The sequence below is a fragment of the Penicillium mononematosum genome (assembly GCF_028829835.1).
Source record: "Penicillium mononematosum strain IBT 11891 chromosome Unknown utg000001l:1.0-4488741.0:1.0-4491989.0, whole genome shotgun sequence".
NCBI lineage: Eukaryota > Fungi > Ascomycota > Eurotiomycetes > Eurotiales > Aspergillaceae > Penicillium > Penicillium mononematosum.
Genome location: NW_026643271.1, coordinates 602,489 through 629,724, shown reverse-complemented (window position 1 = coordinate 629,724; position 27,236 = coordinate 602,489). Strand labels below are relative to the sequence as shown.

The window sequence follows — 27,236 nt, the reverse complement described above, 5'->3', positions numbered from 1 at the left end:
TCCTCTCCTCAATTTCTCTATGGGTTTGGAGTTGTGGGAACTGTGCTGTACAATAATTTCCGGGAGAATTAGCAAACAAAAACAATAAGAGATAAGATTTGGCTATTGGCGTTGTATTTAATGTACTAGCTGATATAGAAGATTATGTATTGGATGTATTAGATATGGTTGAGAGTACATACTAGAGTACTACATAATTGTATAAAAAGAGCATAGAATAACTACATACAACATATGTATACATTGATATGAATATGGTTGCCTGGAATAGCTTCTGAGATATTTCTTACCATCCTCCAGGGCTATTAATTTCCCTATTAATATCAAATTGCCACTCTTCCCGCCCACACCCGCTGAATTTCCTCTATTACGTATACTTAAAGAAACTTGAAAAGAATTAGATATTCGTACCTTTTTATGGCTATGCAATACTCTATAATATACATATGTAGTAAATAGAATGAAATGATCATTCGTTATAAATCTCCCCGTGCTCAGCCCCATGAAGTACTGACCGTGTATCTCGTACATAGTGAATACGTAGTCCGAGTACCTGCACCATACAACGGGCGCACCTCACGCCTAACCCTTCCCTTTCTCTTCCTCCTCCTCTCTCAACACTACAACCATCAACAAACCTGCAATTTACCAACCTATCCACTCTTTCCAGGCTTTGACCCTGGGCGAACTCGGTTTGGCCCTTCTCCCCTCGTGAATGTGCGCGCCCGCGCTGTTCTTGGGCGTGATTGATCGGCGCTTGTAAAGCATCATGGCGTCAAATCTCCCAGCGTAAGTTCGATTCCTCTCTGGCACTATTCCGATTTGGATTTTCAGATCATCGCTGACTTGAATTGCAGCCAGCCAAATCTCCGGGTCACGAGTAAGACCGCCATTCCATCGAATCGTCGTGGGACTCTGCGGGGTTCCGCATCCGTTCAAGGCTAACATATCTGGCTATATAGTTATCGCGGCTGATGGCTTGTACAAACGCGATGTCTTCCGTATGTTGTCTCCTTCAGATCGGTCGATCAAGTGCTGCGGGGTTGAACTGACCACCTCTTTCTAGGATTCCCCGATCCATTCGCCGTGGCTACTGTTGGAGGAGAACAAACCCATACAACTTCTGTGATCAAGAAGACTCTGAATCCCTATTGGAATGAGCCATTCGATTTGTATGTGAAAAGTCCGCCGCTGTCGGGGAAAAGGGCGAACGTTATTAACCACGAATCTTTGCAGGAGAGTCAACGAGGACAGCATTCTTGCGATTCAGATCTTCGACCAGAAGAAATTCAAGAAGAAGGACCAGGGTTTCCTCGGAGTCATCAATGTCCGCATCGGCGATGTCATTGACTTGTCGATGGGTGGTGATGGTACGTCTGAAGAACGCCGATCGCAGAGTCATAGAAACGTGGACTGACCTGACGGCCATGTGCCCCCCCACAGAAATGCTTACTCGGGATCTGAAAAAATCGAACGATAACCTCGTGGTCCACGGAAAATTGATCATCAACCTATCTTCAAACCTCACCACCCCGCATCCGAACCAGAATGGACTCCAACGTCAACAGGCCCAGACATCGACTTCCAGCGGCCTTGTGCCCCAGGTTGCAGCACCAACATCCCAGTCACAAGCTGGCCCAAGCAATATCGATACGTCCCCTGCGGCAGCATCAAGTTCATCATTGACCCAGCGCACTCCGACCACCGCTCCACCGGCCGGTGCCCCTCCCTCGTTGAATGGGGCCCCGACCAACCCCCCCTGGACCCGGTGTCCCGTCCCGCGCTAATCTCAGCTCATTTGAGGACAGCCAAGGTAGACTCCCTGCTGGATACGAACGACGTGAAGACAATCTGGGACGGACATATTATGTGGACCACAATACGCGCACCACAACATGGTCACGACCATCGGCCAACTACAACGAGCATGCCCAGCGCTCGCAGCGCGAAGCCAACATGCAGCTTGAACGTCGGGCCCACCAGAGCCGAATGCTTCCGGAAGATCGGACTGGCGCCAATTCACCCAACCTGCCAGATGCCCAGCAGATACCTACACCACCGCCCGGGCCTAACGCAGGAACTTCTCTCGCATCTGGAGCTCCAGCCGGGTCCAACGCCGCCGCGATCTCCATGATGGCGACGGGAGCCACCACTGCAGGCACAGGGGAGCTTCCACCAGGCTGGGAACGACGAGTGACGCCCGAGGGGCGGCCCTATTTCGTGGACCACAACACACGCACGACGACATGGGTCGATCCTCGTCGGCAGCAGTATATCCGCATGTACGGCCAGGGCCAGACCACAGGTGGCGCGAACAACACCACCATTCAACAGCAGCCTGTATCCCAATTGGGTCCTCTCCCCAGCGGCTGGGAGATGCGTCTTACCAACACTGCTCGAGTATATTTCGTCGACCACAACACCAAGACGACTACTTGGGATGATCCGCGCCTCCCGTCCTCTTTGGATCAGGGCGTGCCCCAGTATAAGCGTGACTTCCGCCGCAAGCTGATCTACTTCCGGTCCCAACCCGCGTTGCGCATTATGTCCGGACAGTGCCACGTTAAAGTCCGTCGTAATAACATCTTCGAGGATTCATATGCCGAGATTATGCGCCAGAGCGCATCCGATCTTAAGAAGCGCCTAATGATCAAGTTCGATGGCGAAGATGGTCTTGACTACGGTGGTCTTTCACGGTATGTTCTGTTCTTCTTTTTTTCCCGGTGGTAATCTAAAGTTGCTAACTCTTTCAGTGAATTCTTCTTCCTCCTCTCACACGAAATGTTCAATCCTTTCTACTGTCTCTTCGAATACTCTGCCCACGATAATTATACCTTGCAGATTAATCCTCACTCGGGAGTGAACCCCGAGCATCTCAATTACTTCAAGTTCATCGGCCGGGTGGTTGGTCTGGCTATCTTCCACCGTCGTTTCCTGGATTCCTTCTTCATCGGAGCCTTCTACAAGATGATGTTGCGGAAGAAGGTCAGTCTCCAAGATATGGAGGGCGTGGATGAGGATTTGCACCGCAACTTGGCATGGACACTGTAAGTTTGATACATCCAGTCTCATTTTTAGGATGGTGTCACTAAATAAATTGCAGGGATAATGACATTGACGGAATTGTGGAACTCACATTTTCGGTTGACGATGAGAAGTTTGGCGAGCGTCGCACTATTGATTTGATACCCGGTGGCCGGGATATTCCCGTCACCAACGAGAACAAGCCACAGTACATTGAGTGAGTGAAACCAGCTATTCTATAGCCTGATTAAACCCGCTAATCGTATCGCAGGTTGGTTACGGAATGGAAGATCATGAAGCGAGTTGAGGAGCAGTTCGACGCCTTCATGTCCGGCTTCAACGAGCTTATCCCGCCCGACCTCGTCAATGTCTTTGACGAGCGCGAACTTGAGTTGCTCATTGGTGGTATTGCCGACATTGATGTCGAAGACTGGAAGAAGCACACCGACTACCGCGGCTACCAGGAGCAGGACGAGGTTATCCAGAACTTCTGGAAGATCGTCCGCACCTGGGATGCTGAGCAGAAGTCGCGTCTTCTCCAGTTCACTACTGGTACCTCACGTATTCCCGTCAACGGATTCAAGGATCTGCAGGGATCTGATGGCCCCAGACGGTTTACCATTGAGAAGTCTGGTGATCCTGCTGCGCTTCCCAAGTCGCATACTTGGTAAGTATCCGAGCTGGTTCTTGTATCTGCTGTATGATGGCTAACCTTTTTCCCAACACAGCTTCAACCGTCTTGATCTTCCTCCTTACAAGACGCACGATGCCCTCGAGCACAAAATGTCTATCGCGGTGGAGGAAACGCTTGGCTTTGGACAGGAATAGAGAGTCTGTTGCTGTTACCTCTACTCTGCCTCTACTGTACCTGGATCTCCCTCCCTCTTCCCCTCCTGCAGCAGCGTGCAATGCAGGATTTATTCCCTCTCCTGTTCTGGATTCCTGGTGTTCTTTGTTACATGTAACCCACTACTCACGAAGCTCTCGTTTTTTGTTTTTTACTTACAAGCCAACCAAACCGATTTTCAATTTCTGATTTTCTGGATCACAGGATTAGGATAGGATCTAGGGTTGGAACATTAGGGAGGCTAAGTCCATTCTGTTCCTCTTCTATTCCGATGTCTTTGTTCTTGTTCTCCTTCATGTTAAGGGAGAACCCAGTTCCGCATTTCCTTTTCCGTCTTGTCTGCATTTCCCTCGAACTGGCTATACATACCCATCCTGGATCTTCTCACACTCGTTCTGTACTCAATATTCCATCTCGAAAAGAAAAGAGATCATCGGACTTTATCCAAATCTTTCACTTGCTTTTTCTCTTCTTCACACTGCTAAAACCACAATCAGTTCTTTGATATCAGTGACTGATCTTTGGGTCATTTGTTGTGGTCGTGCTTTACTCCATTTCTGTTGCATACCTAGGTAGTGTCGTGCGAACCTAGCTTGTAGGGGAAGGTCGTAACCTCACTTGTTGTGGAGGACATTAACGCCTTGGCCATGATATGTGGATCAATCTGGAAGATACTGAGCCAATGTTTTTCCAAGACATCAGTGTCAATCGTAATTGATATGCCAATTTGAACCCTCAATGAGCCAGTGAATCCACTCCGGTGCTTTTCGATGTTAGTATTTATCTGTTTCCAAATTCACATCTTTGCCCTGATTAGGCCATATGCCTGTATGAGATACAAAGGCAGCTTATACGACCAATTAGACTCGTAAAGGGATATATCTAGGTGCATGTAGAGCAGAGATGAGATTGAGCAAATAAAAAGTGGGGTAATATGCATATAGATTCTCTGCTGATAGACATTGTCCAGTGTTGAACAGTTCAGACATAATATTCTTCCAAGGTAGTAGAAGAATCACTGTTAGGATGTCCTAAATGGGATGGCTGGCGGACTGGATCCTACCGGTATACTGCTCTGCAGTAGCATACTGTTAGTGCAGGATAATGTACTGCTAGGTTCCTATCCGACGGCCATTTCCCTTTTTGCTTCTGTCCTTAACCGTTCGTTTTGCGCCGTTGACATTTCTTTTTGTTTTTTTTATTTTTTATTTTTTATTTTTTATTTTTTGGCCGTGGACAGACTTAATTGTTTGATGGCCTCAGGCCTCACAACGGGTTAGACTGGAGGTAACCTTCCAGGGCTACCTACCTAGGTAGGTAGATACACAGCTTATATAATTGCTTTTGACATTTCTAGCTAGGTAGGTACACGGGGTGAATACATTGATCCCTAATTACTGTACTTCGAGATGGTCGCCTCGATATAGCAACACATATGTACACACACAAGACAGTCTCATGTCTCTGAGATGATCAACAGTCTCAAAGGTTCAGACCAGCAGCGACAAGGGACAAACCAGCAAGCAGGGAAAGCTGCACACCAATTGAGCCAGCAGCGCCTTCCTCATCTCCAGAGCTGGTAGAGGCACTCGCGGAAGCACTCGCGGAGGCACTGCCAGTCTCAGCCGGTCCATCGCAGTGCCAGTGGTCGCCGTGAGGCTCACAGCCAACAGACTCAGTAGGACTGGGCATAGTGGGAGAAGCAGTGGCAGAGGTGGTGCTCGCTTCGGCCTCAGTACCGGTCTCGGCGGGTCCGTCACAGTGCCAGTGGTCACCGTGCGGCTCACAGCCAATGGACTCGGTAGGGCTAGGCATAGTGGGAGAAGCAGTGGTGCTCACTTCGGCCTCGCTTGTCGATGTAACTGAGGAGACATCTGTTGAGGCTGGGCCGTCACAGTGCCTGTATAGAAATGTTAATAAACACCGGGTGATAGACATAGCATACGACGGGATCGAACGAACCAGTGGTCTCCGTGTGGCTCACAGCCGACAGAAGCAGTAGGAGATGGGCCGGGATCCTGAGTGGTTGCCGCGGATGAGACCGAGGTCATCAATGCAATGAGGAAGATGGACAATTTCATTTTGGCGGGATTATTTTGGAGGTTGTGGAGAGTATAATCACAATGAATGTTCCAAAATCACGAATCTGTCGCACAGGGTCCACGCAGGACTTTATACCTGCTGCTCCGCCGCCATAGTAGGGTTTGCGAGGCCAAGAAAAGAGAAAGTCTTGGTGCCCCAAAGGTTCTCAAATGGCCTTGGCACCGGAGGGGGTGTCTCATTATATCCGGCATATCATTGGTCTTCGACTAGATGGTCTCGTGTGTGGATAAGAATGTTTGATTAATGAGAGCTGTGCTTCTCTTGGATATATCTTGGCCATCATGGACCAATGTCAGTCCCTGCCGATCCCAACCTGCCAAGAGGGTTGAGGCTTTATTATCCGAGCGATACGATGCCCTTTTTGTGTAAATTTCGAGGCCGGGAGAAACTCAATTCTTCTATATTCGCTTATTATAGCTATCCTTTACTATCGGTCGATGTTGTTGGGTTATGGGCCCGGAATCGGAAACTTCCAAGGTCCTGAGGTTGTACCCGAGACCCTGACCGTGCTAGCTAGTCAATGGGGGCCGGGGCGAAGGTGCGTCATTATATTGCTTACGGGAAATGAATTGCTGTTCGGTAGTTAAATTAGGTGGGTATTATGTGAGATATATTGTGTTTCACGAAAGACGCAAGTCGCGGATAGCTTGTTGCCCTATCCCGCCTCATCTCTCCCGGTCTAGAAGTCGAATTCGGATAATATTCTAGTGACAAACAGCTACTTTGCTTGAATCCTACTAAAAAGGAAGCAGAATATTATTTCTATTTTGTTCCTGTTCTAGCGCTTAACAGCCTCCCAATACTGCGCCTGATATGCGTTCTTATTCAACCCACGCGCATTTCGACCATATGCCACATCCAACCCTCGCACTTGCAAGCCAGGCACTGTTATATCCCCAACTGAGGGATCTGTCTCCTGGAACTCAAATCCCATGCTCTCACTTAGCGCCACAATCTCGTCCAGTGATAACTGCACAAATGGCGCGGTGCCATACAGTAAAGGACCAAGATTCACCCAACGGCCACCAGGACGAAGTAGTCTGTGGATGGTCTCAAGGTATGTGACTAAGTTCCGCGCAGTATCGATGAAAAACAAGGTCACGAGTATATCGTATTGACCAGTGTGTTCTGCGAATACCGTAGTGAAATCTCCCTCTATGAGTAAGACAGATGATGGGCGAATAACTTGGTTTGGGAATGTAATGGAGCGCTGGAGATCTTCCGTCGTGGCGTGGTGAGACCACCAGTCAATGTACGGGTAAAATGGTACACTGTTGGGGATGGAGCGACTGGATACATAACGGTATGCCAGGTTCATGTATGTTGACCATTCGTTCATCGTCACATCAAAGCCTAATTTGAATCAATCAATGAAAGTTTCCAGATAGCAAACCATGTACTCACCTCCAAGATTGTCAACCTCATGGGCCAGTCTTCCCAATCCAGCCCCAGGCAACAGCACTCGCAAGGGTCTATCTGTCGTCCGTGGTGTCTGGGCGAGCGACTTCAGAATACATCCAAAGGATTGTTCACGCTCTTCATGGCCTTCGTCTGCCCAGTCACGCACAAAATGCTTCATTCCTTGAGAGACGCTAGTCTTATCAGCGGACCGTTTTTGACTCTCACTCTCTTTGATGAATTCGTCTAGCTCAGATTGGCTGATATTGTAGAACCAAAGACCGTGATCAACAATAGATTTGGCGAGTTCATTGTTTGTATCGAGCAAATGTTCGATTGTGTTGAGTTTACGCGTGTAGTGGACGGTTGATTCAAGCAACTAAGCTAGTCAGTGAAACCTGCTTAACAGCAAAGAGAAAAGACAAGAAAGAGCGAAAGAAATACATACCGTTCGCTGCTGCTTCGGGACGTTTTTATAAAGATTCCTCCAGCGGTTCACCTCAGCTAGGTTTTTGTCTTTGTAGGATGTATATCCATACAGGGCAGTTAACAATCGATGTCGAGGATGGTTAGAGTCCCATTTCCCACTGGATCGCTGAAGATTCTGCATTAGACGTGTGTGCTCTTCATTGTGTGTAGACAATGGCACTGGGTATTGGAATGTAGTAGCATTGTAAGCTTCAACTTCATGGGAGATATCCTACAGGACGTTAGTGCTGAGTGGATAGTGTCAGTTTCAAGATATTGATCTGACCTTCATCCATGGCGAGAGATAAATGGCAAATCCCACCCATGCCACACATGTGAATATGGAGAATACCTCACGCAGCATAGTGTCAGAATTGGAGAAAGAAAAAAAGCGATTGGATGGAAAATATATCGCCTAGTGAATCCTTCGTGAGTGATTGCCAAGCCGTGCCAAGTCTCGCCAAGCCAGCCCTGTCCTCTCAAGGTCCTCGATGCCAAGAAACTGCGGATGGCACAACAGCCTGGATGCATCGAGGTTCCTGCGAGACATGACACAAGTTCATGTATGGATCCATGGATGGTTTGACGGGTTCTCGGGTGGTGGAATAAGACACCGTCTGCCAACTCCCTTTTAAATCCATTATCGAGGCAACAGCATCGAATAGTAATATTGAAGCTTTTCGGGATTCCCGGTTTAGCCAGCGATTCGAAACATCGGAAGATTTACTAGAGACTGCCGTACCGAGGTCCAAGCGCAAATCCTAGCGGTAATCGCGATATTCAAGCTCCGAAGCGCAAAATAATCGGCCCCCAACAACACCACCCGGTGTTGGTGGACTGCACTGGATAACAAATTGTAGGACTTGGAGATATGCACAAACAAGTTGGGCTGCACTCAAAGCTCGCCATAAATTTCGTCAAGTATTTCCCAAACACCCTCTCCAGTTTTGGCACTGATCTTAAAGTCCAGGACTTTCCAACAGATCTGACCCTCGTATCTGGCTAGCTCCTTCTTATACGCCTCGCGCAGGTCGTGGGCAAGCCCTTGGGATTTTTCCGAGGGTAGCTTATCCTGTTTATTTGGGACAATGTAAAGTAAACTACATTCTCTCTCGAGCATAACCCCGATGTAATAATGAACGGAGGAGATAGCATCATCCAAGTGCCGATCACAGTCATGAACATATAGAACAGCTGCTGTGTTCTGGAAGTAGTGATATAGCAGCTTTCTGATCGGATCCGAACCGACTGGGCTTTTGCTTTAGGCGCATTGCTGGAAATAAATGAAAAGGAGGATGGGAGGTTAGCCACTTACGTGTGATATCCCAGATGGTCCAGCGACATTTTTGCGGATATTCGACAGTCTGAACCTCGAATCCACCCATATAGTTTGGAGGCAGATCAACAAATTTCTGGTGGTACCATTGGTGTAGCAAAGTGGTCTTTCCAGAATCATCGTCTCCCACCAACAGGATTCTCAACTCCAGAGTCTTGAAGGATCGGAAAATCCAATCCACGTAGGCTCGGAAGCTGCCTATCATGTTAGACAGACTTAAGAATATGTACAACTGGTTATATTGAACGTGAGGTGCAACGGGTATGAGTATGAGGTTAGGACTAGGAGTCACTACGGGTGTCTGTAGACCGCCTTGCCCCTTTTTCGTGTTGAATTGCACCTTACGCCTACAGGTAGTTATGTACCCCTTTTAGTGCTATATAACTCTCTAAAATGACAAGAATTCAAGAATTTCAATAGGTATCCAGTGGGGATTTGCAGGCACATCGATACAGTGTTGTGTACACTCCGATTTCCCGGTGGTTCCTCGCAGCTATTCTTTATATACCCCCTGTTTATGTCACGCCGGTTTATAGCCCTGGAGTTGCCCTTCCACGAATGTTTGACAATCGAATTGGTGACTTTGTTACGAAGCCCAGAAGCCTTGAGGCCTTTGGTTTTGAAGAAGTTTTCGGCATTGAAAAAAGGTGGGGGGCCTTTCGACCCGTTTTTCCCAACTTACCCAGATCGGCCTCTTGCATTTGTATACTCTGTTGTTTTATGTTAGATCCATCTGTGTGGCCATCCCGGATGTCAACATTCCATCACTCGCTCCGCGCAGATCTCTCGACCCTAGCATATGACACCCGTCGGAAGCGAAAGGTCAAGTGCAGGCTCCCTCAAGAGCCAAGCCATATCCTGTCGCGATGTGCACGATGTGAGCGATTGAATTTTGTCATGCACATTTTGTTGGATGCCTGGGGCCACCATGGGTGACAGGACCAGCCAGATAGCTACCTAGGTAGTTTTCTCTCTCTCTTCTTTCTCTCTTCTTCTCTCTCTTAGCGAGGGCTTCGCTCGGAATGCATCACCGTCTTTCTTCACTCCTCCTTACCTAGCCCTTCTATCACATTTGCGTCGCCTTCGAAGACAAGAGGCCCAAAAAAGCGGTATGCTATGCTCTCAACATCAAACCCGGGACTGGTTTCTGGACGTTTCCTCACTGGCCTAGGCAAGTTTATCGACCATTGGATCAGGAGGACCCTGGCCTTACCTTTACGGTGTGTGGAGAATATAGCTAATTGTTATAACGTCGAGACTAACAAGAGATATAGAAGCAGGCAAAGGGATGAGGAAAACGTGAGGCTACAGGAGTTACCCCAGCCAAAGATCAAGAGGATCTTCTCATTCCCCCCCGTGCCCGACACGAAAGAAACAGATATGCCCTCGGACAGTTCGTGGCTCGGGACGAGGGACCTCAGCCAAGCTTAGAAAGACCTTCGCGTTCCCCCATCACCGATCTGAAAGAAACAGAGACGCACTCGGACGATTTGTGGCTCGGGACAAATAAACTAGCAAACTAGCAAAGGCTGAGTCTGCATGACATAAAGAATCATCCCATCGGGGGGGATTCTCCAACAGCCAATATTCCACCATATTCACAATATAGCAGCAGGGTTTGTAACACCTTGACATTCCCAAAATACCAAACGATAGGAGCACTAGGGATTTGGATTTATCTGATTGCAATTTCATATCTCGAAACTGCTGCAATCTTACTCCTCATATGCCAAGAACTAAAATCCCGAAGATTCCGGCCCCTGATTTCTCCACTCGATGATTCCGTTCCCTAACATACCCCAAGTATTTCCGTTATAAAGATGGTGGAATCTGCCATTCCATTCAGTGAGCGTGGGAAACATCCAAAACGAGCAAAATATGCGTCCAAAGCATGGTGGGCATTCCAAGATTACGATTGAAACTTCCGGCAATACTAAAGAGCCCATTTCAAATGTAGTGGTCAGTGTAAGCGCCGGAAAATCAAAGTAAGTCGTGCGGGATTTGTTTAATAAAAGACGTGATAATGGACAATGCTGACTATTGTACTTGTACTCCTGGACAGTGCGATGGAAATGTTCCCTGCAGAGCCTGCATTTCAAAAAGACGAGATTGCCAGCAAAATGGAACCGACATGAGAGGAAGATGGCGGAAGACAGGTCGTGATTTTGCAGAAAGGTTTGATTTGAACCAGTTATTATCTCATGCTATCACAAGGTGTGCTGACGATTATGCAGACAAGGAAAGTCAAGATCCAGAGAACCCCAAGATAAGAGTGACCAGAACACCTCAAGGCCGCCAGTATTGCACACTAGAAGTCACCAAGAAGATGTCTCTGAAGACCAAAATGGGCATAAAGGATTGCCAGATGAGAGTATAACACCATTCTCCGGTGAGACATCTCTAGCACACAACATAACCGTTGTGGAAGGCAGGCTAGAGCAGATGGGCGTGAGATATGCCAGACTTCGATCTGAATCGCCCAATCACTCTTTTTCCTCCCAGTTAACACCGTCTCCGCAAGCATCGCCAAAGGGAAATCACCGACAACAGACCAAGAGCTATGTATATCAAGCTCTAGACTCCCATAAGATAGTACCAGATCGCGTACAATGGGACCGTGCTATGAAGACCTTTTGTGATGAAGTTCATATTCTGGTTCCCTTTTTACACTTGCCTTCAGTGTGGGAAGCATATGAAAGACTCTGGGAAAGCTTCCTCGTCCCCAGCGCAAGTCATTACTCACGTGGCGAGTGGAGGTTTACTTTTGCGTGTGTGCTGCTGTGCCTTGCTAATGGCACATGCGTTGAGTCTTCACGCGTAGATGGCCAACAAGGGCAGTACTCCGCCGGTTGGAGCCTGTACCGAGCGGCGAGGGACGTAATTGGAGACCTCTTAGATGTTTTCGGTGAGTGTACCGATCAGATACTCCTGCTACAAAATATTCTATTGATGGTAAGTTCGGGAATGGGTCTCTCTGCTGCAGATTCATTTTGCTAAACACAATATCATGACATGTAGGTTATCTATCTGTTTCGACTTGATTCCCATGGACCAGCGGAAAAGCTCTTAGCCCTTTCAATATCCCATTCGCACCACATCGGACTGCAACGTCGTCAGGTGGTGGAAGCAATGAACCCTTTTGAAAGTGAAATGGCTCGTCGTCTGTGGTGGTGTATATATCTCATGGACAGAAGATTAGCGATTGAGACTGGTCGTCCATTCCTCATTCAGGACTTGAACGTTGACATTGGCCTTCCTCGAAGTATGAGTGATGAGTGGCTTAGCAAACACCGAGGGACCTCTCATCCGCTGCAGCCCGAGGATACTGGTACTGGAAACTCTCCTACTACCGTACCATACCTCATTGCTATGGCTAGCTACTCGAAGGTGGTAGGCAAAGTCTGGGAAGCTCTGTACGGTGCTTCAACGTCGGACTCAACCCCAAGTCCATTTCTCAAAGAATATTTGGAACTCCTCATAACACAATCCCAAAGTGATCTTCAACCAGAGTTTTCCTACGACCCGCAACGGCCGGGAAGCTACAAAGCAAGAGGATTAGCGTGGTGGCAGATCAAGCAACAGTTGATGATGCGGATTGTACGGCCTTTCGTTATCCCTGGGGCGGACCCTCCTTGAAATGATTTGAACTAACTGTCGAACAGCGATGGTCGTCACTTTACCTTCTAATCAGAAAGCCAATGCTTCAGCGTAAAGGAGCTTCATCTTTGCCAGTACCAGAAGCCATTGAAAACGAAGTGATTTGTATGCGCCTAGCCCAGAGCATAATTGAAGACTTCAGCAACGTGGCAGAAGATCATCCAAAGTATACGTTTCCCTTTCTGCACTACCTAACCAGTGCTACTATCATCGCGCTCGGGTTGATCATCAAACAAAGTTCTTTCAAACATACCTACGGGGAATTGACGTTGGAAGCTGCGCGATCACTGAAGAAACACTGCCGCAAGACCTGGGTCTCAGGCAGAATGGCCCGGGCTGTCTGGAAGCTGAACCAAATGGCTGAAGCAATCATGAATCCAGGGACTCGTCTAACCGAAAACTTGGTGAGCAACGATCGACAGTCGTCTTCATCACGACCCATGATTTCATCGAATCATTTATCTCATGAATCACCAAAGACTTGCGATAATGCAACGCAGCGGGAAGCGCAATTTACCCTATCGGGCTTGAATTGCCTTGAAGCAGCTTCAACGTCGCCTTCGTCCTCTCGGCAAACACAAATTCGTCAAGCCATTGATCGAGACCCACCAGTCGCGGGACACATGGATCTAGACGAGAGTCCTTTTGTGCCAAACGATTTTCCTTTTGAAGAGAGACACACACCAGCCCATACATCCGGTCACCATCCGCCAAGACATCATCCTCATGAACTGCACTCTGGTGGTGTACAAACAGCGGGAATGGAGCCTTGTCTTCCAGGTGATACAGATCCTAACACGGGGGTCCTTTCAACTTCATTACCTATCGCAGGGATGGATATAATAGGCTCAGATCAGAATGTCTGGTTGCCTGGGGAAATGATAGATGGTGGAATAGAGTGGCTACAGGAATTATTTGTGAGCGATTTGGATTCACATGTTCCATCGGCTTGGAATTGGTAGTTGGCTATGCAGGCCAATGCCTTTTTATTATGAATCGAAGATTTTTTGTGCATAGCAAGAGGAATTGGAACTCAAGACTAGAATTTGGCCCTTGGCCATGAGCAGCCACAGGTGAAATGGATCCAATCACTTTGGTTATTATGAACTGTCCACCATCGCTCTTGGAAAAGAGTATAAATATATCATGAGCCATCCATATCCCTCTTGACGATCATCGGGCTTCGTAACCGGATATGGTGGCCATATTTATAAAAGATAAACGGGATCGGAATAAGTATAACCTCGATCAGTGCCAACATCGTCCCAGCCCAATTTGCTCCAAGAGTGCTGTACATTTTTTTCACCCGCAAGTGGCAAAACACCTGCAAGACCATATCGCACAATCGAATTCCCTGCTAGGGCGGACGCAGCGTAGACGGTATAGCTCCCGGCCATGTAATTTGTTGCGTAGATGAATACCAACCCATTTCCCAATCCAAAAGGAATACCGGCCAAAATGGGAAGAATCCAGTGCACCGATGGTTGTGCGGTCCAAGAAAACCAGAACTCTCCAATCGGTATCAGTACGCTGCCAATGCAGACGGCGATCACTGCTGCCTCTGGAGCTGGCCGGCTGGTAATCGGATCCTGAGGGTGCAAAGCAATGATTTTTCGGATCAAGGGCTCTAGACCGACAGCGATGGCTGTGCCTGTGCCTATGCCGCAGTAACTCAGTCCAGCTAAGCCTGGGGTCCAGCCTCGCGCTCCTTCGAAGACAATCGGGTATGCAACGAAGCATAGAAACAGCACGGAATAGACAACCCCAACGTATAAATTCCAGAAAATGCTTTTGATTATTCCAATCAGCATTTTCCATATTAAGAATTGATATATGCCGAATTTTACTTACCAAATTGGCTCAAGAACTGCCATGCGTAGGGGTCGAATCAAATTAGTCTTCAACACTTGCAAACCGGTCTCCTCATGGTCGAAGCGGCACCACCATCGACGGTCTCCAGTCATCTTCTTTCTCTTTATGGTCTTTCGTCGAAGAAGAGCAGGTGAATAAGTCTCTTTCACGAGAAACATTAGACAGAGTGAGATTCCGCTGCATATCAAAACAAGCCAATTGAGCCATCGCCAGCCAAGATATTGGTAGACAAAGCCACCAATGATAGGACCTGTTATACCCAAGAGAAATTAGGAAATGAAACGAATCAAATATTAAAAGAGACACTAACCAAGGACAGGTCCATTCATGGTACCTAAGCTCCAGCAGCTCAGTGCCAGAGCACGATACTGATCATCCGTCACATCAGTGACACTGCCTGGCGCGCTGGCAATCATAGTTCCGCCGAAGAATCCTCCAAAAAAGCGACTGATCAAAATGGCTTCTATGTTATTTGCCAACGCGACAGGCAGTGTCAATAGACCAAATAAGAGAACAGACACGAGATAAACAGGACGTCGGCCATAGATTTCTGACAAGGACGAAAGAACAACCGATCCTAATGCCAAACCAAAAAGATTGGTGGTTAGACCAAGGAGTACAACAAGTTTTGATGAGATGTTGAATTCTTTTTGTATGCCTTCGACACCTGAGGTGTACATGGTCGTGTATATCACTCTGCGAAACCGAGGTTAACCAAGATATTCAAGACAAGGGTGAAGTGAGTCAGGGATCTAATGACAAGACTCACACAATAGTAGTTGAAAATGACATAGATGCCACAATAAATCCACGATACCACACCGACCATGTCCGTGGGTTTTCAGAATCGCCAGCTTCCCAAGTTACTTCATACCGGGGATCCCTAAATATAGCATCATCACCAAAGAGTGCGACGGCAGGAGACTGCTTAGGATCTTCCATTATGAATTGGAACAGAAATATAAACCCGTTTTCCAGGGCGAGCATAGATGTATTTACTAATATATGCGGTTGCGGGGTTCCACTTGACGGAATCTTCAAGATTCCGTGTCGGAAGCGTTGACCGAATCTTTGTATAAACAGAAAAAGGTCAGCTCCCTAACCCACTATAAAGCATAGCGGAAGAAGGGGTTCTGTTTGTCGGTAAGATCATCAAACGCAATCTTGTCTCGCTGCACCTCATCCAAGTCCAATTCTCCCCTGATTCGATTTTCTCGGCGAAGCACCAGATACAGCACAACTGCAGCGGCTATTGTAATGCAGTAACTAGGTATGCTTTATTAGAAGATGAATCATAAAACAAAGGCAAACAGAAGCTTACCAAATGATCATACCCGTCCACAATTCCGGATAATGCTGTGCCTTGGTGTCGCTTTTCACCAACTGAGGCCCGATAATGTTGCCGACAGTGTACGCCACAAACACAGTTGCCGCCATGACGGTCTTCTTTGTAGCACCCGCAACGTTGCAAGCTCCAGTTGTAATGATCAGGCTAACCACTGGTCCAAAGAAGCCAGTCAATGCATAACCAACAACCGGCGTGACGGGACGGTATCCCCATTGGGATTTCCAGATCATCACACAACCGGCAATAACAGGCAAGCAGCAGGCAATAAGCATAGGTATGCGAACGTTGGGCACGATAGTAGAAATGTAGCCACAGAGCGGAATGAAAATGACACAAACGCCTCCAACGGGAAACTGGAACAGGATCGAATCAAGAGTGTCGTAGCCGAAGGTTGACACAATCAAGGGCCCAAACCCAGAGATGGCACCGTTGATAGTATACCTGCAGAGATCATCATTAGAATAAATACATGCTCCATTTGGTAGCAAAACTACCAAGAGGGAAAAACTCACGCCGCTGCCATCATGATAGCCACTAGATAGATCTTGACATCGGTCAAACATTCTTTGATCTGGTCGAGCTTTATCTTCTGACACCTCACACCGGTTTGTCCCTTTCGCAATCTTTCCACGGCAACCATTCGTTCTTCTGGGGTCAAGAACCAAGCCGAGACTGGAGAGTTCGGCATAGTGCAACACCACAGGCCAAATAAGAAGGTAAGAGCACCAGCAAGGATATAGATATACTGCCATCTTTTCAAAGATCCCGATGTGATCTGACCGAATCCGTAATTCAGGGCGCTGCCAATGATTGTAAACCAACCAGTCCCTGAAAACCACCAAGCCTGTCTGAGAGCTTGTTCTTCTTGGGTGTAATATCCACTGACTATAGTCATGAAGCCCGTGGGAATCACACTTTCAATGAAGCCTATATCTGGTCAGATAAAAGGCCGGTCGAAACGCCAAGGAAGACAAACCAAGGAAGAATCGTTGTACATAAAGACCTTGCCAGGTTGACACACCGGCAGTGGCGGCACAGATCACAGCCCAAACAAGAACAACGGGACCCAGGACAGTTCGAATGTTGAACCTTTGAAGAACAAATGTCATTGGGTAGAGACCCGCAAGCATTCCAAAATAAAAGATTGACGTTGCCCAACCGAGCCGGGAAGTGTCAACTGTCGGGGGAGAAGTGGAATAGTCTTTCACTGATAAATCCAAGTCGGTCGTCATACCAAAGAGGGCGGCACTGCCTAGGATTGCCTTGTCATAGTACACCATTCCATATCCTGTGTTTTGGGTCAGTCAACAATTCCCTCGAGCATCTTCCTACAACTGACCTATGAGCATCGCAGGCATTAAATACAAGTCGATCTTTCGGAGGACCCTTTTTTCGACCACTGGATCAATTTCCTGGGCTACATCGCTCACCACTGCCAGCGCTGCATCTTTTTCGGAGACATGAGGGGCTTCACTGGCGCTGGTGATACCATGTATCTGAATCATATTTCCCCTATTAAGTCCGAGTCACAGAGGACAATAGAAGTGAGGATTCCCAATAAAGAAAAGAAAAGAGAAAGTTTTCGTTTAAACTTCGTATTTTCCCAATCGGGATATCCGATATCGCCTAGTACACCGCCTTGTGGCAGTATCGCATGACAGTGCTCCGTACGGAGTACAGCTTTTTCCTTCGCTCGCAGGATCAGTAGAGTATGTGGAGAAGAGAGAGTTGAAGGATGGAAATTCTGTTGGGGCAACAAACAAGCAGACACCGATTTCCGTCTCGTCCCAAGATGGTCGCCTAGCAGAAATCTCTTCGTAAAATCAATGCCACCCTAACAGGTTCAATGGCAGCAACAATTTGTAGGCCTGAGGTTATTTATACTTCCTAAATAATAGGCAATTATCCAGAGCTGGCGGAGGTGTGGGTACTGTCATTGTTGCTGTCCCCGTACGTACCCGGCTTGGCGCAACGGGTGCTGCATATACATGGGCCTAGGTAACTATGTTGTACAAGGGGGTTATGATGGTCCTCGATATATCAAGTTCAACAGGGATCTGAGATTGTAATTATTTATCTTGGTGGGACCTGAGATTGAAATGAACAAATCCCGATACTAATAACCCATATAAGGCCGCGGACAAAGGTGTCTACTTCTTGCGCCTCTCGTACAAAACTCCAAACGGAAGACTAACTGGTATAACAGGGAGGTCCTGAAGAGTAAGTATGAGGCAGAAATGGAATTCAAATTTGCCTAGGTGAGATTGAGCAGTAAAAGTCCGAAAATGGAAATGTACTCGATATAAGGAATTTATCTTCACTCAAATATAAACCCTGTCCATTTTTATATTTTTTGTTGACACCCATGGATAGACCCGTGTAATACACCCGTGGGCAGCAGTTAAACGTACCACAGGAAACAAATTCCACATAGAATTAGAAATTTTATAGACCCCGTGCTAATAAAAGATTCCATGCCAACAAAACAGCCCTCCTCCAAATGGTGCGCTGGGGCAGTCTTGATCGCGCTGAGAATTCAGCCAATCCGAACATCATCACCTCGCTTGGCTGCTCCGGCGCTTGCGGGCTGCCTCGGGCTCTGGCAGGTATTTTGCTGTAACGGATAAACCCGAAGCAATTATGAGCATGAGTACCCAGATGGCATAGCCACCAGCCAGCTGTGTCCTCGCCCCCAGAGCGAAGAGGGTGGTAAAGAGAGCAGGGCAGAAGGCTCTCAGCGCGCTAACACCAGTCAGGGCCAGCGCATTCAGCGTGCCAAGTACCCCTCGGCCAGGGTGCAACGTCGTTCAGGACGAGCTGAATCGCCGTGAAGCTCATGCTGACTCCACAGCCGATCGCCAGCGCGACCGGCAAGAGAATCCAGAAGGCTTTAACAGATCCATCCGTGCCCATCCGCAGGAGTACATTGCCAAGAGGGCAGCATAGGAAGAATAATGGATAGGCAGTGGCGCAGAGACGTATCACTCCATTCGACCCTATCTTCTTCTGCAGTGGGGGGAACACCAAGAGGAGCCACGTAGCTTGTGCGGCACCATTTAGACCCATCATCAACGAAATTTGCAGAGTCGTAAATCCATACCCTCCGAGGCGTACGGGAGTGAACCAAAAGACGGGAATAATGGCCGTGAAAGCAAAGGCGAGAACCATGATATGCCCATACGCGTATAGGACCATACCAACCCCTGGCGATTTGAGGAGCTGCCATGTCGATAGATCACTGCTCTGAGTCGGCACATCGGATGCTGCCTCCTCACCATCGTGGCCCACCGTAACCGGCTCCTTTTTCAACGTCTCTTCGACAAAGCAGGCACTAGACACGGCAGCAGTGGCTCCCACGGACGCCACCACCAAGCTCGAGAGCGCGTAGGGATATTTTTCGAAGAAGTGGACAGCCCCGAAGACACCAGGGTACTGTCTTACTGGGTCAGCAAGTGCACCACCCAATAAAGGTCCCAGGAAAATACCCAAGTTCCCGCTGAAGGCGAACCAGCTAAACGCCCGGGCCTGGGTACTGGGCGTGCTATGCTCGGCCACCATCGTGCGGATGGTGACGATGGTCCCAGCAAAGACGCCAGCAAGACACCTAAACATGATCATCTGTGGTATGGTCTTTGCCAGGCCAAAGAGGCTTGTCGCCACAGTCACGCCGAACAAGGAGGAGACCAGGACGGGCTTGCGGCCGAATCGATCGGCTGCTCGTCCCCAGAATATCATGACGATGGCCTGCGTTAGGGAGAACATTGACTCGATCAGTCCGCTGTAGAAGCCGACGTCTGAGTCCGCCAAACCCCCGTTATCCTGCACCATCTGACTGACATAGGGGAAGATGGAGAAGAAGGCTAAGGGCTCGACTGCGCGCGCATAACAAAGCAACAGGATCTGGGCTATGGGCAAGGGCTTTTTCTCGTCGTGATTGTCGTCATTTCCATCATTGTCGCCATCTGACCCTGACGAACTGTCCAGAGTGTCTGATGTGGGCGCGTCAGCATACTTGGTCTTGCTGGGCGCTAGGAGAGCTGTAGTCTCATCTACATGGTTGCTTCCCTCGTTTACAGCGTCTGGCTGTCTATCTGCCCTTGTGGTTGCGACCATATTCTGGACGTGCTGTGACGCGTAGGTGACTTGATGGGGTTGAAGGCGAATCCATTCGGATCCACACCGCTTTCGCGTGCATTTAACACGCGTGATAGATAGTTGCTGAACCAACAACAATGGCTTTATACGGAGTTTATTCTTTGAGACGATTGTTTCCATTGTGGAGTTCATCCTTGTTCTCTATGTACTTTTTATATGAATCATATATCACGCTAGGTCAAAGCCACTATTACACAGTCCATAACACAACCCCTCTAGCTTACAACAATGCCTACAACATACCTAAGTAGTTAAATCTTAGTATCCAATGGCTTGGCATTTCTGCTCTTATTATCCAACAGCCACAATTCCTCAATATGACTGTTAGGTGTGGCTTTCCTATGTCAGAAGAATTGAGATGACTCACTCCTCAACCCAATAGATTGAACAATCCTATCCCAGTTTCAAATTTTACAAGAATCGCAGCTTGGAAATAAAAAGACAATTCATTGACATGACTCAACGCCATGTTATCATCGTCGGGTGAGTTCCAAATCTACGCTCTTTTTCCCTGTCTACTAACAGTAATTCAGCAGGGCCGGTATCCTCGGTCTCAGCATCACAGTCAAACTATCCAAATACATGAGAATCACCGTCATAGCGAGAGAATTACCGGGAGATCTTGGCCTTGACTACGCTTCCCCATACACTTCCGCCCCACCCCGCAAAAACAGACGATGAACGAAATGAACAGACCTGGATGCGAGAAACCTACCAAGAATTCGAAAAGATCGCAAAATACACTTGCTACGGTGCTGGAGCAAGAGGGTACAAAATTAGCTGGGGATTGGCAGGTGAGTTGACAAGTTCTTTTCTCCTACTGAATAGTATGTTTGCGGCGCATAATGAACCAGATGGTTCATCAGCCCCTTCTATCCGTCTTTTGGTTATTTCGTCAAGGTACTTCGTCAGAGACCTTACGTTATAAATACTGCGCCTATAATCAAGCAGCACTGAACCCTTCTAAACAGATCAGTACCACATGTCGTAGAATATGATTTTGAGATAGTATGTGCAAATATTAGCGAGTCCCCTCAGAACTCCAACTCCTCTAAAACCAATGCCAATAAAATAAAAACATGAAATATACCGCCAGGTTAACCACCCAGCATCATGAAAGCCACAGCACCAGCCCAACCAAAGACAAAAATCAAGGTCAAAATACTGGCGCCGGCCTTGTCCCCAGTCGTAATAGGCTTCAACTTGTTCTCATCATCATTTTCCGAGCCCGCATTGGGATCACTGGTGCTGTTTCCTCCAGTCTTGGAGGTGACAGGCCCAAACGAGCCGGTGTCAAAGTTGATCAAATTCGCAAGGAAGACATTCGTTGCGCTAATCTCTTGCTCCATACCAGTTGTCCCGTCCCACTTGTTCTGATACCACGTGATACCGCACGTGTTGTTGTTGTTTCCCGTGCAGGACTTTGCGGCGGCTTCTGCGGAACTGGCGAGTTTGGGCTTGATCTGCGCCGCGGTGTCGGGGGCTAGGAGTGTTGTGAATGCGAGCCATGACGAGGTGAGGCCCTTGAAGAGGATCTCGTTGAAATTGCACTTTTTGATAGGCTCGCAAGTGACATCTTCGATAACGTCCCCGTTCGGGAAGAATGTCTTTAGGGTTTTGCCGAGGAGGCCGTCTACTGGTTTCTTCCACTTTTCGTCTCCATTTGTCTGTATGGGAGTGTTAGCGTCTGCATATAGAAGATTTGGCCGTGTAATGGTGAATGGCGGATAACGAGACTCCCACTCACATAGTTATACATGTAGACAGCACCCATCAGGTATGCTCCGTAGTTGTAGGTCCACTGATAATTACCAGAGTCGGCGCAGTCATTTGCCATTTGTGTTGAATCGGCAACATTCCAGGTCTTATTGTCCACTAGCGGTGAGGAAACAGACCAGTCCCAGATCTTCTCGGCCCATTTTGAGTACTTATCATCATCGGTGTAGCGGGCGAGGCGCGCAGCGAGTTGGAACAGACCGCCGTTGGATACGGAGTTCTTCATGGTGTATCCCGATTGGTAAGGGAAGAGCTGCCAACGCAGACCACCACCACATGTTGTCATATCCCATCGAGCGGTCTGGGTGTTAAACACACCCTGTGCCAGTGAAAGCCACGAGAATCCGTCCTCGACATCAGGGAATTTCAGCTCGGCGGCCAGCATAGCTGCAAGACCCCAGAACATTTGGTCGTCATTTCCCTAGAGATTCGAGAATAGTCAGAGAACTAGTTGTCCTTGACCTTGACGGGATTTGGAATATATATGCTCACCAGATAGCTACTGTAATTGCTGGGCATGTAGTCACCCTCTTCGCCCGATTGCCACTGCATTCCTTCGCTCATCAAAGAGTTATAGGTCGTGTCGCCCGTAAAGTGCCAGTACTGAAGCAGGGCGAGGAAAAGAGCAGAGCCTTCCCACCATTTTTCAGGGAAAGAGCCAGGGATTTGTCCAGTTTCGTTGCCGTAATACCATCCCATCATGGAGTAAGCACTCGTACTTGCGGCATCTTTGATTGATTCTGTCCAGTGGTCGCGAAGTCAGTCCGGTGACACCTTTTATTGGAAAATAGATTCGAGTATCCATGACGTACGTTCATCGTTGAGGTCTAATTCGATCGCAGGCGTCAACGTTGAGAAGAGGAGTGTTGCGACGAGGCCATTAAGAATAGACCATGTTCCGGACAAGCGCATTTCGGCTTAGATCAATCATAGATAGTATCGATCTAAAATGAGAAACAGTTGCGACTCAAGGTGTAAAGCGGGTGAGACCTTGCTTGTCAAAGGGAGCTTCGGAGGTTGGGGATGCGGCGAAATGATGTATGGGCAGAAGACCCCCAACCCAAAAGTTCCATATTAAAAATAGTTTTCAGGGCCTTCTCCACTTTTCTGTGGGGTTGAGAGAAATTGCAAGCTTTTGCTGGTTGCTTTGCAAAGACCCGACGATCAACCAGTAGATCTATCATGTTGCCACCGGCTGGGCCGAATATAGGCCGAAATCGATTGTATACGTATACTCTACAGTTAAACAGTTCATAATTGGGCAGGATAAGTACTAGAAGATCGAAATAATCATATTCTTAAGGGATAGAGCGGGTGAAAGCGACAGTCCAGCGAGAGATCGACGGACGATGTCGAATGATATAGGGTCATTTTTGTTTTCGGATGGGTTAGGGCTTTTAGTTTCCCCACCCTCCACGCAGATGCCAAGCCAGACGCGTGTAAGACAAGCAATTTAACGGGTCCAACCAAGGAACTTGGACTTTCTTGGCTTTGAGATTCAATGATTTGATGATTTGATGCATTTAAATATTAGTAGTATACAATGTATACAATATCGTGTTTCACGTCAGTTGTCCCTAGATCTTAAAGTGATTAATCTCCTAACCCGAGATAATACTTTTCCTTTTTCTCCCTAAATTGTAAATCATTTAATCACAACCTCTTCTCTTTAAAATATATCTCCGTTTTCAGATGACCGCATTGGGAAAATCACCCTCGAAATAGTGGGTCCAGGGGCTCTGACGTCAGAGGCGGGAGAGCCAGTTCTCTTCTTTTTCTTTTGACGATCAAAAGGGCTGTGAGCTATTTCAACTCCACTGAGGAAAAGTCAGGGGTTTCTTTTGTTTCGACGTCCAGACCGTTCGTCTGTATAATCTACGTTGTACGGAGTGCGGAGTACCTTATTGCGACATCTCCTGGAAGACAGAGGCAAAACGGCTGGTTGCCATAGGGGGATCAGCGATCACAACTTACATACAGATTGATGTGAGCTAGGGGCGAACACTTGTGAAACATGACTACCAAATTACTACTGTATCCAACAGACAGCATTTTTCAAATAGCAATGATTCGCTCTTATCAGCTAACGCACCACCTGGGGAGGTACAAATATGTACACATCCAATGACAGCCATTCGGCCCCACATCGACTATATCTCAATTTCAAGAGCTTTGCTACAAACCTATACTATTTTTCTCGCATGCTCGAGTTTCTCGATCTTGCCAGTCATCTTCAAGCGCAAGGTGAACTGTGTCACTCCTACATTCCCTGAGAGTAAACCGTGGACGGTCCTTCAACTAAACAGACTAATAGTCCCCGCATACTTTTATTGACAGAATTAATCGAATCATTCACCATAAATGAAACCCAGATATAAGCCCAGAAAAGACAGATATCCACAAATAAATAACACCCAAGCATGGAGGAGAAAGACCACCATTTTGCCCGTTGATGATACTCCTCTCCGCCAGTCCATAATGATCATGGCCGTACGTCGCATTGAGATGAACATCGCCTGAAATCGACCCATCTTCCATCCGAATCCATGTCCGGATATCATCCCCAAGCCACCGCTCATCCAACAAAATCTGCCTTCCACCACGCGCCTGTTCGCCATACCCTCCATATCCTGTATGCCGGCCGTAGCACATGCTCATCCCATTTCCCGTCACGTTGAGATCAGGAAGCTTACTATCCCACTTGAAGCACCTATCAAAATGGAAAAGGATTAGCCAAGTGAGCTCTTTGTGGGGTTTGCCTTCAACCGAAAACAGAATATCTAAGGTAGTGTCATCCATACCAGTCATTATCGTGATCATGGCCACTAAAAGTCGCCGCCAGCCCCGTGGTGTTCAGCAGAGCATTCATAAATGGGAAGTCTTGATAATGGTAGCCAGAATCGGGTTTGTAGCCTTGCTGCTGGACTCGTTCTCCGTTGATTCCTGGTTCGCTGGTTGGGCTAACGCCAGTTGTCTGGAAAGCTCGCATTGCATAGACTGGGATATGGACGAAGGCTAGGGATGGGATCGTCTGCCCATAGGTGGATGTTAAGTTTGCATTCGTTCTTACAAACCATTCAATAACCTGTAATAGGTCAGTATGTAAAAACTCATCTCCCAAATCATCGGATCAGGCATGAGAAAATGCGGGAGCCCTAGGGCTTCATCAACGCCGTGGTACTCACTGTGTCATCTACCCAATTCTGCCTCGTGATTGCTTTGCCATCATTCTCTGTCAAGGGGTAATGACCACCTTGGCTGTCAAAGAACCACAAGATAAATACGGGGATACTGTCATTCGAAGCCTCATGCGGAAATATTGGCAGGTAATAGTTTGTGATGCCCGCAGCGGAATCCAGAATGCTTCTCTGGGTTAAGCTGTTTCGATATTCTGTCTCTCGACGGAACAACTCCTCGGGATCGAGATTAATCTCGCTGTCATGATTCCCATAAGTTGATGCCCATGGTAAATCAAGGTCGACTAATGGAGCAACAACCCGATCAACGTAAAGACTGGAGTTGGAGCTTTGTGTTGCCTCGCCAGAGATTAAATCTCCATTGAGTACCACGAGTTGCGCTTCTTCTGAAGAAAGAACGTTTCTCATCACCCCTGTGGTCTTGTTGTCCTCTTCGTCATCTTTGGATATAGTTAGTATCCCGAAACAATAGTTCAAGTATGTCATCGTACCTTCAGCAAAATGCAAATCACTAAAAACAGATATTTGGAATGTGCCATTCTCGTTAAATCGTAACCTTTGGTCTCCGGCGCGGCGTCGGTACGCGGTCCGCCTGCGGATAGACATCGTCGTTATATACCCCACTATAGATTATGCACAATGGCGAAAGATCAACTGGAGAAAATGGAGAAGACTTGCGCCCCTCGACATATGTTGCCAGACCTTGCACAGTTCTGTAGTCGTATCCAAGACCAAGCGAAATGTACCATAGGGGTGGCTGGTCGTGCATGTAACCTTACAGAAACAGCGCCACTTGAGCCCCGGTAGGAGGAGACAGCCGGAATCGAATCCCGTGTGGTTCATGGCTTGGATACCAAGAACGCACACTGGATGAACAATTTGCCGATTGGCCGTTGGAACTCATCTGGATTCACGCTTGGAAAACCTTCCAGCTTGGGCGCCCAGAATGATAAGAGCTGAAGGACATATTATTCGTCCCCGGCTCTTCCTCGGCAATGTTAAAGCCCCAAAAACTGGCGCCTTAAGCGCCAAGGAGGCTAGTTCGACATGTCTTTGCTAGTTATCTCCTCTCACCTCTTAGTATCATGCAGGCTGCTTATTGTACGTCATGGCCAAGAGGTTACTTTCACCATTGGAGTGCCAGGTGGATCCCATCTTGATTTTTAACTTTTGGCCTTTGCAGCTCAGGCCGGTTCCGCCAATCAAATTAACACGTTGTGACCCACTCAGTAAGCACCCGGACAAAGCATAAATTGACAGACCTTAAATCCGAATGTATGTCCCTACCTAGGTAATCAGCAAGGAGGGTATCCACGACAACATTGGATGCCTGTCTGGGTGATAAATGATGGATCATACATAGTAAAAATTAGCTAAACAGTCCATTGCATTCAACATATATTTTGCTCCATTCGAAGAGATCAACCCTAAGGAAAAGCCCTATAAATCTGAGACAGAAGCCTCAACAGAAGTAAAAACATCCCGCCACGCTAAGAATTTAGCTCAGCGCCCTACGGCCCATGGACGCCTCCTGCAGCAGGGGCACTCATGGCGCAGATCCAACAATAGGAAGGCAGAAACCACTGAGCGCGCCTTATTCCCAGAATGTCTCGATGTCTAGACCTGTTATTTCGATGTAGGCTTCAGTGTCGGGAGTGCTGGTGGTAAAACTGCGCTCTGTCTCGCTTCAACAGCAGTTCAGCCAAGACAGCATTACGAAGCACATTGTGCAGGGATGACAACCTCCAGGGCTGGGCACAATGCAGCCAAGATTGTATTACCAATCATACATCACTTCCAAGATTGGTTTCCGAGGGAACCAACTCAATTCACTTCGCAATGCTGCGAAAGAAAAGGCCCAGCGCGTCTCCATCTCTTATATAAACTTCTGTGTTTCAGGTCGTTGTGTCGCACCCTTCACAAATGGCTAACCTTTCGGGTTCCCTATTATACAGCTAACATTCAACACGAGACAGTGGCCGAAATCGCGACATGTGTTTGTTGCTTGTGATCAACGGGTTTAGGATAGTAAAATAGGCTTCTCGAAATACATAT

At 47.7% G+C, this 27,236-nt stretch overlaps 11 protein-coding genes across 11 annotated transcripts; 2 read left to right on the top strand and 9 right to left on the bottom strand.

The window, feature by feature from the left end:
• Positions 1-769: 769 nt before the first annotated feature.
• Positions 770-3,852, top strand: N7519_000223 (NEDD4 family E3 ubiquitin-protein ligase; the record flags this gene model as incomplete). The annotated part of the gene is made up of 11 exons (XM_057287002.1): positions 770-789; positions 858-880; positions 963-1,001; positions 1,067-1,172; positions 1,237-1,370; positions 1,444-1,732; positions 1,794-2,696; positions 2,754-3,047; positions 3,104-3,241; positions 3,296-3,691; positions 3,753-3,852. The coding sequence occupies 11 exons, from the start codon at positions 770-772 to the stop codon at positions 3,850-3,852; spliced, it is 2,442 nt and encodes an 813-aa protein (XP_057153085.1).
• A 1,501-nt stretch (positions 3,853-5,353) lies between these two features.
• N7519_000222 (uncharacterized protein) lies at positions 5,354-5,952 on the bottom strand (the record flags this gene model as incomplete). Its single annotated transcript, XM_057287001.1, has 2 exons — positions 5,354-5,771; positions 5,834-5,952. 2 exons carry the CDS (start codon positions 5,950-5,952, stop codon positions 5,354-5,356), a joined length of 537 nt encoding a protein of 178 aa, XP_057153084.1.
• An 800-nt stretch (positions 5,953-6,752) lies between these two features.
• Positions 6,753-8,204, bottom strand: N7519_000221 (uncharacterized protein; the record flags this gene model as incomplete). The annotated part of the gene is made up of 4 exons (XM_057287000.1): positions 6,753-7,327; positions 7,379-7,751; positions 7,821-8,072; positions 8,127-8,204. 4 exons carry the CDS (start codon positions 8,202-8,204, stop codon positions 6,753-6,755), a joined length of 1,278 nt encoding a protein of 425 aa, XP_057153083.1.
• A 51-nt stretch (positions 8,205-8,255) lies between these two features.
• Positions 8,256-8,481, bottom strand: N7519_000220 (uncharacterized protein; the record flags this gene model as incomplete). Its single annotated transcript, XM_057286999.1, is given in 2 exon segments — positions 8,256-8,342; positions 8,356-8,481. 2 exon segments carry the CDS (start codon positions 8,479-8,481, stop codon positions 8,256-8,258), a joined length of 213 nt encoding a protein of 70 aa, XP_057153082.1.
• A 254-nt stretch (positions 8,482-8,735) lies between these two features.
• N7519_000219 (uncharacterized protein) lies at positions 8,736-9,369 on the bottom strand (the record flags this gene model as incomplete). The annotated part of the gene is made up of 2 exons (XM_057286998.1): positions 8,736-9,088; positions 9,156-9,369. Coding segments are annotated over 2 exons (567 nt in total), but the record flags the coding sequence as incomplete, so codon positions are not given.
• A 1,830-nt stretch (positions 9,370-11,199) lies between these two features.
• Positions 11,200-13,466, top strand: N7519_000218 (fungal specific transcription factor domain-containing protein; the record flags this gene model as incomplete). The annotated part of the gene is made up of 5 exons (XM_057286997.1): positions 11,200-11,351; positions 11,411-12,128; positions 12,195-12,773; positions 12,839-13,237; positions 13,380-13,466. The coding sequence occupies 5 exons, from the start codon at positions 11,200-11,202 to the stop codon at positions 13,464-13,466; spliced, it is 1,935 nt and encodes a 644-aa protein (XP_057153080.1).
• A 575-nt stretch (positions 13,467-14,041) lies between these two features.
• N7519_000217 (uncharacterized protein) lies at positions 14,042-15,692 on the bottom strand (the record flags this gene model as incomplete). Its single annotated transcript, XM_057286996.1, has 4 exons — positions 14,042-14,621; positions 14,685-14,955; positions 15,016-15,401; positions 15,475-15,692. 4 exons carry the CDS (start codon positions 15,690-15,692, stop codon positions 14,042-14,044), a joined length of 1,455 nt encoding a protein of 484 aa, XP_057153079.1.
• A 119-nt stretch (positions 15,693-15,811) lies between these two features.
• On the bottom strand, positions 15,812-17,558 carry N7519_000216 (putative MFS transporter; the record flags this gene model as incomplete). The annotated part of the gene is made up of 5 exons (XM_057286995.1): positions 15,812-15,971; positions 16,027-16,494; positions 16,566-16,980; positions 17,030-17,341; positions 17,393-17,558. The coding sequence occupies 5 exons, from the start codon at positions 17,556-17,558 to the stop codon at positions 15,812-15,814; spliced, it is 1,521 nt and encodes a 506-aa protein (XP_057153078.1).
• Positions 17,559-18,795: 1,237 nt separating this feature from the next.
• N7519_000215 (MFS transporter) lies at positions 18,796-20,166 on the bottom strand (the record flags this gene model as incomplete). The annotated part of the gene is made up of 1 exon (XM_057286994.1): positions 18,796-20,166. The coding sequence occupies one exon, from the start codon at positions 20,164-20,166 to the stop codon at positions 18,796-18,798; it is 1,371 nt and encodes a 456-aa protein (XP_057153077.1).
• A 1,139-nt stretch (positions 20,167-21,305) lies between these two features.
• N7519_000214 (glycoside hydrolase family 76 protein) lies at positions 21,306-22,896 on the bottom strand (the record flags this gene model as incomplete). The annotated part of the gene is made up of 4 exons (XM_057286993.1): positions 21,306-21,875; positions 21,956-22,405; positions 22,477-22,724; positions 22,797-22,896. 4 exons carry the CDS (start codon positions 22,894-22,896, stop codon positions 21,306-21,308), a joined length of 1,368 nt encoding a protein of 455 aa, XP_057153076.1.
• A 1,440-nt stretch (positions 22,897-24,336) lies between these two features.
• Positions 24,337-25,787, bottom strand: N7519_000213 (metallophosphoesterase family protein; the record flags this gene model as incomplete). Its single annotated transcript, XM_057286992.1, has 4 exons — positions 24,337-24,694; positions 24,786-25,069; positions 25,170-25,621; positions 25,673-25,787. 4 exons carry the CDS (start codon positions 25,785-25,787, stop codon positions 24,337-24,339), a joined length of 1,209 nt encoding a protein of 402 aa, XP_057153075.1.
• Positions 25,788-27,236: the final 1,449 nt, after the last annotated feature.